Here is a 10,329-nt window from a genome sequence, read left to right as displayed (position 1 = left end):
GTGTACCAGAAAGTACCGAGTATAATGTATATACTGTATATATTATTATATTATTCATTAAATGAATTTCATTTGTGGTCTTAATCCGGAAAGGAGCCAGGAGGTATTGGTTACATTCAACATTGTAGCACATGGGCACATATTATTCTTTGTACTAGAATTCAATAAAATATATATATATTGTACACTCACTACTTCCCAAAATGTCTTAAATAAAACATCCAAAACTATATATTTGTTATTTTGTTATGCAGTGACACTTTTGAACTATAGCTCCTATAATAACATAATGGAGTTTTAGAATAAAACACGTTCTTCCACAGTTGCAACATCATTTATTGCGGATAAACATCGAACGGCGCCGATGAGTCGTAAAAGAAACTGTATGCGTGCGCGTGACAAAGGACATATAGGTATGTCAGCAACAATACGAATTTTTATCTTGCCTGCGTTCTACACTGTTTTCTACGTATCGATCGGTTTTCGGGCAATCTTGTAGTCAGGGTGGCTGGGTGAGGGTTGCCGGACCGTACACTACACTAAGAAAACGTCCTTTCTTATTGTGACGATGAGACACGTTGATTCGGACGCAGATTCGGCTGTATTAATATAATTTACAATTGTAGTGTATTCATGTCTCATCGTTAGTTTTCGGTAAGGTACTCTCGGTTTTCTACTTGACCTGGTCTTTGTCACTACGCGTTATATTGAAAATTGAAAACCTACATGTATCATTGTATTTCAGGTGTAGTAACACTAAACCATAACAAGTACGACTATATAATATTACGACATATTAATTTGTATTTATTATATGTGCTTTGCGTTCTAACATTCGATTTTTTCGCTCAATGGTAATTTAATAGCATTTTAAATACTTAATTCGAAATAATATTTTTATGAAATATTCAAGTACATAATATTATACAATTTTTCATTAGTATTAAATTATGATAAATCATAGCCAATAATATTTTTAAAGGTTTAACGTATCGATTTTTATTATTTTTTTTTATTATATTTTAACTATATACATAATTCATATTATATTGTAATTTTTACAAGTAATTTGCTACCAATATGATTCAAAAACATAAACAATGGTTTTGCGTTAATGCATTTTGTTTATATTGCGTATTGGCTAGATAAAGAAAACAAAATATAGTGTCAGTACATCCTCTTGACTGTCTAATCAACTGCACCAGCTCATTTTATATTTCTGCTGCGGAATTATTATAGGTCTAAAAGACTAGGACGACGACATGGCGGAATGTTTTCGAATACATTTCACAGCATGAACAACCAAAAATAACGATACATATAATAATAATAGTAATTAATATTATAAACTACATATTTTTCAGTCATAGTCTTTCCTATGAATAAAATCAACGTCGGCCCGTCCTTGCGGGCCGTGCCCACTTCCAAAACCACAGAGCTGCAATCGTCTACGTTGCCCGTGTCGAGCGCTAGATACGCTCGATGGCCCTTCCCGTATTACGAATTCCTGCAGAGTGCACTGAGTGCAGACCGGTTCTATCCAGCGCTGTGCTTTGTGACTTACGTTTCGTCATTCGTTTCGAGTCGCACTTTTTGACACTTGTACTTCAATTTTGTTCGTCACCGACGTTTTCAACGTAAAAGGTATGTTATTCGTTTTATCTATTTGTTTTAAGAGCATATCGGCGCAATATAATAGATAATTCATTCGTATGATTTTCGGGTAATTTTGGCGTACTTAAATATTACGTTATTAGAATTATTAATATTTTTGAAGGTTTGACGTGATCCGTTTAATATTTTAATATTATTGTTTGACCTTTAAATATATTTCAGATAATAATTGTACAAATCTATTATCCTTTTATAAATACTATTATCTTCCATTGAATGTTAATGCTCCAACATTGTTTTGTAGGTATTACTTTTCTTTTAAGAGAACGTAGAACCCGCATGTGTTGTCTTCGTCTTACAAACGTGCGACATGGCAAATTCACGTTCACCATTTTCAATATTAGAGTGAACTGACTTATTATAAAATTTAAAGGTAAGATAATAATCATGGTTAGGTTATTGATAATTATCTTACTTTTAAATTTTATAATAGGTCAGTTCACTCTAATATTAAAACAAACAGCACAATATCGAAAATGGTGAACCAAAATTTGTTATGTTGCACGTGTGTAAGACGGAGACAACACATGCGGATACTAGCTATACGTCCTCTCAAGCGCGGTACTTATTACTTTACTTTCGTACCGTAAAGGACATTGTTATTTGCTAGAAAGCCATGAAATCATTTAATATTAAAATATTTATTCAATTATATCATTATCATACAAGCGAATATTAAATACGGCTATTTACTCCGTTATATTATTGATTATAATATTGAGGGAGTTAGTCAGTTAAGTCGATTACTATGTATTTTTAAAATTCGAGGGTCTCATCCTGTGCGTATTTCACGGAATATGATCAAATACACAGAAGTATTAAAATGTAGATAAGCAAATTATATATATTAATGCAGATAATATGTTGCTTATGCACCTTACCTACTCTTATTCGCAACTCTATTTGCTTTGTGCAGTTGTGATAAAGTTAAAAGATATTAAACACTCGAATCTAAATAAAAAAACAACACTGATTTATTTTCGTTGAAATAAAAAAAGGCTCAATTTTAATGTATATATATAAAAAAAAATTATATATATTATATGTATTTTTATGTAGCTGATATGAGAAAAACATATATATTAACATGACTTTTGTCAATAAGGTTAGTATGAAAATTATTTTTAAATGCATATTATATTTTCATATTTTCTAGCCTTTTAGCACTTAAATACATAAATATATAACAACATTTAACAAAATTCACATCTATAATTATAATTTATAACTAAGACATCATCTAATGTCGTCAAAAACTAAATGTATTACTTGGCCATCGCTCACAAGTATACAGGTATAATAGTTGAACGGGAGCTATTCCCATTCGAAAAAAAATGCGGGTCACAAATAATAATAAAGTCATTCAAAAATTAAACCTTTGAAAACATGACATTCGGGACGTATAGCCCACTCAAAAATAATAATTACCTTCTGAAAAATTCATTAATTCGCATATTGTTTTTAAAAATCGAATTTTGAATTTATAAGAATTTATTTTCTGGTTTTCATTTGAAAATTTGAGGCAGAAAAGTTAAACCCGTTAATTAATATTTAATTATTATTTAATCAGTGCTCATAGAGTACACAATACAATTTTATTATCATCATCATAATACTTCTTATTTTACTTTTTTAGTCGTTTTATTCGTAACATGCGGAAACAACTTAAAAATGCATTAAATTCTCGGCCTTGGTCATTACCTATTTTAATAAAAACAACAGCATTGTATATTTTAATCTCAGTTTCACTTTTCTGATATCGGAATATCTATCGCACTTGTTTTCATACGTCATGTTTTTCGCACACATATTTTCAACTAATTTTAATAACATTTTAATATTCGATTTTTAGTTCCTATTTCCCTATCGGAATATCGGAGTATTCTGAGTGATTCTTTCAAAGTAGTATGTAAAAGGGGATTCTGGAGCCTCATCCTCATCCTCATCCTCAGCCCTCATCCTCATCTCTCATCCTTATCCTCATCATTTCATTAACTGAGCAGCCGCCCGATCCGTGACGTATACGATATACCCCGCTACCCCGCTCTTCCATCATCCTCATCATCTCATTAACTGAGCCGCCGCCCAATCCATGACGTATACGATATACCCCGCTACCCGGCTCTTCCATATCAATTGGCCGCCGCCACCAACACTGCCGTCGCGCGAGGAAAATAATTAAAAAATTTTATTCATCGGACCGGGATTCGAACCCGAGCCCACCGCAACCCGCCGCCACCGCAACCGCAACCCGCCGCCGACGCCCGATCGCGTACGTGCACGACTTGTATTATTGTTATCATATACGTATGCATACAACCAGTTATCATTTGTTATCATTTGTTATCACATGGTATAATATACGTGCGTGATATATATTTAATCAGTTATCATACATTTAATCAATTATCACACATTTAATCAGTTATCACGTGTTATCAAACATTATATTTTTTAATATTAATTATTTTAATATATATATCACTGACGTATTTACAATAAGAGACATTTATCTGTGTTCAAATAAATATCAATAAATTGAAAGACACTTTCGAAGTACAATAAGATACATTTCCTACCATTAGTAGGTACAGTAGGATTAAATATCAATATTCAAACACATTTCTTAACGAAAACTATTATTATTGAAAAACGCCATAGCAATGTTCATTGAAAGGCACTTCCGCCGTATTGACGATAATAGGTATTCAATTAAATATACACTGCCCCACAATGATAAAGACACTTCCTGCCATTACAAATCGCCACCGTATTGTCATTACCTGTCATCACTTAAAGGACAATTATTAAAGGATAAATACCTACTATATATTACACTAAAGATATTAAAATGCATATTAGTGAATAACACACATTAATGACTGATATTAGTACCTTCTGCCAGACGTATACAGTGTAATATCAATTAAGTATCAATATTCCCATTCGTTTATATAAATCCTGAAAATAGTCAACAGTCCTCCAGTACGTTTTAAACCGTCGTATACGCGTCTTCATGTTTAATTTTTAAATATTATTTTTTTTTCTTTTACTATTACCTTAAACAACATGTTTAAATGCGAACAGTGTCCGTCGGTTTTCATACGTAAAAATAATTTAGTGAGACATGGGAATACTCACGATGGTGTTCGTTTCACGTGCACTATCTGCGCGTTATCGTTCAGTGTCATGTCAAATCTTAAGAGGCATGAGAAAAATGCTCATGGTATGTATACTTATTTATTTTTATTATTAATTTATATCTAATATTACATTATATCTAATGTTTTATCCAACGGTGTGTTTTATTCAACGGTGTGTCATATCTGCACCGGTTGTTGCTCAACCCACTCGACAGAGTGTCATACAGTTCGCGCCTTGCGTTGCCCCACAGGGCGACACACAGATTCCCCCTCAAATTTTCATCCCCGATATCCCAGCTGGTGGCTCGAACATGGTATCCGAGGACGAGATTTGCATGGCAACTATGGAAGAATTTGAAAAAGTTCAAGACGATAATACAGGTTAGTTTTATTTTTAATATTATAGATGGGGTATAATTTCAAAGATTCGTATAAATCATAAATTTTATTTATATGCTGATGGGTTGCACCGGTTGTCAAACCATTTGGTAGATTTAATTTTAAACGATACATAACATTTTTATTCTATTATAAGAAAATTAGTTTCTCTTTAGATTTATTAGGGGTTTTTTAATTTTATTTTTAACTCTTATACAACTACGGACGTAAACGGTAAACGAGTTTCCACCGCCAACACCACTTCGGCTGCTAGAGCGAAAAAAGCACGCATGGATATGGTGAAGTCCCCCGGGTTAGTTGAAATTTCATCGTCAGCGGGTCGAAAAATCATCTGGTATTTCACAAAAAATTTCAATAATGTTAAAAATTATACCGACTTTCTACGTCCTCTTACACCGGATCTGTCAGACATGATGAAAAATCACGTGCAACAACATCCAATAAAATTTAGCTTGAAGCTCGAGGCTACTTATAACCGATCAAACGTATCCAATTCGTCCGAAAATAGGGCGTTTAAAACATCAGCAGTTGAAGTTTTTTCGGAAAGTAACATTGCTGAGATTATTGAAAGAGCTTATATAAAATTATTGACCGAGGAAGAAGCTTATACTAGCAGAGGAAGCGGGTTTACCCTGGAATCTATAGATGGGCTATTGTTGACCGTGTACAAATACATACCACTGCCTGCGTATATTGATAGAAAACGGGGTACAATAAATCCTCAGAATGTAGACCAACAGTGCTTCAAGTGGGCTGTATTAGCCAAGCATGTGACAGGGACGGCGGTATAACGTATAGGAGAAAATTATAGACAACACGAGGACAAATACAATTTCAATGGTATATCGTTCCCAACGCCATTATCCGACGTTAAGAAATTCGAATATAATAACCCGACTGTCTCTGTGAATGTGTATGGGTTAGACAAAAAGTTTCAGCCACCGCGTAAATATCCGACGTACGAGGTGTACCCGCTACGTGTCGTTGATGAGAAGAAAGCCAACCACTTTGATCTGTTGTTGGTAGCAGACGAAAGCGGGTCGCATTACATCTACATCTCGAATTTTTCACGCCTTATACGCTCTCAAAAGACTGGACATAAAGAGAGTGTCGTATTTTGCAAAAGGTGCTTTACCAGCTTTGACAATCAAAGATATAAATATAAATTGAATGGGCTTGAGGCGTTAACTCAGCATAAGCTTATATGCGGTGCACATAAGCCAATATTACCGGTGATGCCGAAAGAAGGTGAATGTCTGCAATTTGAAGCATGGAGAAACACTCAGAGACATCCTATAGTAATATATGCAGATTTCGAAACTATACTGATGAAGACGGATGAGAAGAAGGGGGGAAATACAAAAATAATGCACAGACATGAAGCGATGAGCTATGGACTCATTGTGAAGGCGAGCAATATATATATATTAGATAGAGATATTAGCGAGACATGAGATACCAACGGAACCAACATTATATCGAGGAAGTAAGAGTCGACAGGACGTGGCGAGACATTTTGTCGAAACCGTGTCTGAAATAGCATTAAAGATAGAGAAGTTATTGAAAACGAATATTCCAATAAATATGTCCGCAGACGACATACAAGTTCATGAAGCAGCGACGCACTGCAACCTATGCAAAATCGAGTTTACCCCACCTTCAGAGGTACTATATCGTAAGACAGCTGACCATTGCCATCTCACAGGAAAATACCGTCAAACTCTCTGCAATGTATGCAACCAAAAACTACGAACACCCGTTTTTGTACCGTGCTACTTCCATAACTTGTCCAACTATGACGCGCATCTGATAGTCACAGAACTTGGTTATGACACCCAGACTATTAGAGTAATACCAAACACTGAGGAAAAATACATATCATTCTCTAAATATGTGTCAAGTAAATTCCAAATCCGTTTCATAGACACTTTTAGATTCATGGCATCAGGACTATCAACTCTAGCTAAAAATCTTGTAACACCAGGTCTGGAGAACTTCAGAGAGACCGCTAAAGTTTTTAATAAAGTCGATATGTCGCTCGTGACTCAGAAGGGAGTGTACCCGTACGAGTACACAGATAGTTGGGACAGGTTGGATGAAGAGAGACTACCGAGAAAGAGGGACTTTTATAGCACGTTAAACGAGTCGGGAATAAAGGAAGAGGAATACACGCATGCAAAGGAGGTCTGGGACCACGGGACCACTTCGGTTGCAAGACGTTGGGCGAGTACAGTGATCTGTACTTGAAAATCGACGTGTTGCTGCTGGCGGACGTTTTTGAAAAATTTCGCGATGTGTGCCTTAAGACATACAACTTGGACGCGGCGTATTATTTTACTGCACCAGGATTAAGTTTTGACGCGATGTTGAAGTTTACCGGGAAAAAGTTGGAGCTGTTGAGTAATTACGATATGTTATTAATGTATGAGAATGGTTAGTATATCAATATAATTTTTAAAATTACGTGTATAATAATAATCTTGTATATTCTTCATAGGTATTCGTGGTGGATTAGTGCAGGCAAGCATGAGACATGCCAAAGCCAATAATATAAAGACCCCAGACTATGACGAAACTAAGGAGAAATCGTAGTTGATATACCAGGACTGTAAATATATTTATTTATTTATTTTATTTTACTTTTTTTTTTTTTTATTATTAATTTTTCAAACTTAAACTTTACAGGTAATAATCTCTATGGCTGGGCTATGTGTCAGTATATGCCATACGGTGACTTCAATTGGGTTGAATCCAACTTGAACGGACCGAGTGAGATGTCACCAACGTCAGACAAAGGGCGAGTATACGAAATTGATGTCTCATACCCACAACATTTACATGATAAACATAATGATCTGCCTTTACTGTCACAAAACGGTATACCATCAGGCTCAAAGGTGAAAAAATTGATGTCAACGTTTCAGCAGAAGAAAAATTATATTATACATTACCGGAACCTACAGCAGGCAATTGAAAATGGGTTAATAGTTGAAAAAGTAAATATTTTTATTTTACAAGATTTAAACAGATTTTTAACATTATATCTTAATTTATAGGTGAATAGAGTTTTAGAATTTAGCCAGTCTGCATGGTTGGCGAATTACATTAACTTAAACATAGAGATGAGGAAGAAGGCACAGAACGACTTTGAAAAAGACTTTTTCAAATTAATGAATAATGCGGTATTTGGTATGTTACTTTACTTTATCCAATTTAACTATATTACCAACAGTTTCTTTTTTCAGGGAAGACTATGCAATCGAAAAGAAAGGAAATGAAGATGGAGTTGGTGTCGTGTGAGAGACGATTACAAAAACTTATTAATAAGACGACATTTAAACATGCTACTAACTATAACGAAAACCTGAACGCGGTGGCACTAGAAAACAAAATAATCAAATTTGATAAGCCTATATATATTGGTAAATACACTTTAAATTTTCTATTTTACATTTATTAACATATTTTGTATAGGATTTGCTGTTCTTGACATTTCCAAGACGAAGATGTACGATTATCACTACAACGTAATGCAGAAGCACTATGGTGATAATATCAAACTTATGTATACTGATATTGGTAAACATATTAAAACTAATTTGAAGTATAAACTTAATATATATATATTAATTATTATTTCAGATTCGTTGGTATACCATATTAAAACTGAAGATTTTTACAAAGACTTGATTGAGAATCCCAACTTGATGGATAGATTAGACTCGTCGGACTTGCCTCCTATCCATCCGTGCTACACTACAGCTAGGAAGAAGGTGCCCGGGTTTTTCTCTGATGAAGCAAAAGGACATATAATGACAGAGTTTTGTGCACTACGTGCAAAATCATACGTGTACAACATATATACAGGAGAAGAGGATGTGGTGAGAGAGCAGATCAAGGCGAAGGGTGTAAGACAGCATGTGGTTAAAAACCATATGACGTTGGAGGATCATGTTAAGTGTTTGTTCGAAGATGAAAGTCTTGATAAATATACAGAAAATGTATCCATTCGCTCATTCAAACATCAGCTAATTACAATCAAAACAAATAAATTGACATACAACAACTACGATGACAAAAGAGTGGCGCTAGACGATAAAATACATACACTGGCTCACGGTCATTATAGTTTAGAGTAAGTTTTTAAATTATTCTATATTTTTCAAATTATTTTACTTATATTTATAATTTTATAGGGATGATAACGAGCAGATTGTTGATTGGCCAGATCATGAGTTTACTGTAGACGTTGCTGGGCGTGAGTGGGAGGAATCGGATAAAGATTTAATGAGATTACTTCTAAGGGAATGCATGTCAAAATAATTAAATACTATGTTTTTTTTTTGTTATGTATTGTAATTGTAAATATCACTTGAATAATTTATATGTATATTAATGTTATCTATAACCATTTATTGGAAATATTAGGTTACCTATGTAAAATAAAAAACAATGTTAAAATATTATTATTGTTATATTTTTAAGAATTATTTATAAATCATTTTCTTATAGCAAAAACTTTATAAAATGTACATTGTTTAGGATTAAATTCCATATGAAAAATACAACAAGGTAAAGTTTCGTCATCACATATTTGATCCAAACGAGGGCAGCCCAAGTCTTCAATGTTGATAAGTGCGACGTGTGGTATATACTCCATAAGAACTTGTTTTTTCTGTTCGCCTTTGACGTAAATACATCTGAATTTTAATGAATTCAATATATTGCCGACTTCTTCGTACTCGACATCACCAAATTCTATAGCTAGTTGATGATAATTACGCTCCAGCCACTTGTTGGTTTTACGACTTTTGTTATCCTCCATCGATTTTGAATGTTTAAAAATCCAGTGTTGGGTCGCCCATGTTGCCGTGTCTACTATAGACATTTCTTTAATCATATATTTATTGTTGACGCCAAGTACACATTGCATGTCCAAGATGGCCGAAGTCATTATGGCTTGTCTTTATAATACGTTTCAATAGTATTAAGACGACTGAGTATAGCTGGTATTATTTTTTTAATTTCGTCTATACTTTGTTTGATTGATTGTAATGATATTTCGCCTCTTGTCATATGCTCAGCTATCTGTATACATGTCAATTGTACCGCT

The 10,329-nt window shown here is 34.0% G+C and overlaps 1 protein-coding gene and 1 pseudogene across 1 annotated transcript; both read left to right on the top strand.

The window, feature by feature from the left end:
• The first annotated feature begins 5,083 nt into the window (after positions 1–5,083).
• On the top strand, positions 5,084–6,670 carry LOC113558276 (annotated as a pseudogene).
• Positions 6,671–7,924: 1,254 nt separating this feature from the next.
• LOC113558619 lies at positions 7,925–9,539 on the top strand. The gene is made up of 6 exons (XM_026964115.1): positions 7,925–8,212; positions 8,273–8,405; positions 8,462–8,638; positions 8,691–8,795; positions 8,859–9,351; positions 9,413–9,539. The coding sequence occupies exons 1-6, from the start codon at positions 7,925–7,927 to the stop codon at positions 9,537–9,539; spliced, it is 1,323 nt and encodes a 440-aa protein (XP_026819916.1).
• The last annotated feature ends 790 nt before the right edge of the window (positions 9,540–10,329 follow it).

This window comes from Rhopalosiphum maidis, chromosome 4 (genome assembly GCF_003676215.2).
Source record: "Rhopalosiphum maidis isolate BTI-1 chromosome 4, ASM367621v3, whole genome shotgun sequence".
NCBI lineage: Eukaryota > Metazoa > Arthropoda > Insecta > Hemiptera > Aphididae > Rhopalosiphum > Rhopalosiphum maidis.
Note: the sequence above shows the minus strand (reverse complement) of the source record. Positions and strands in the feature narration are given on the sequence as shown.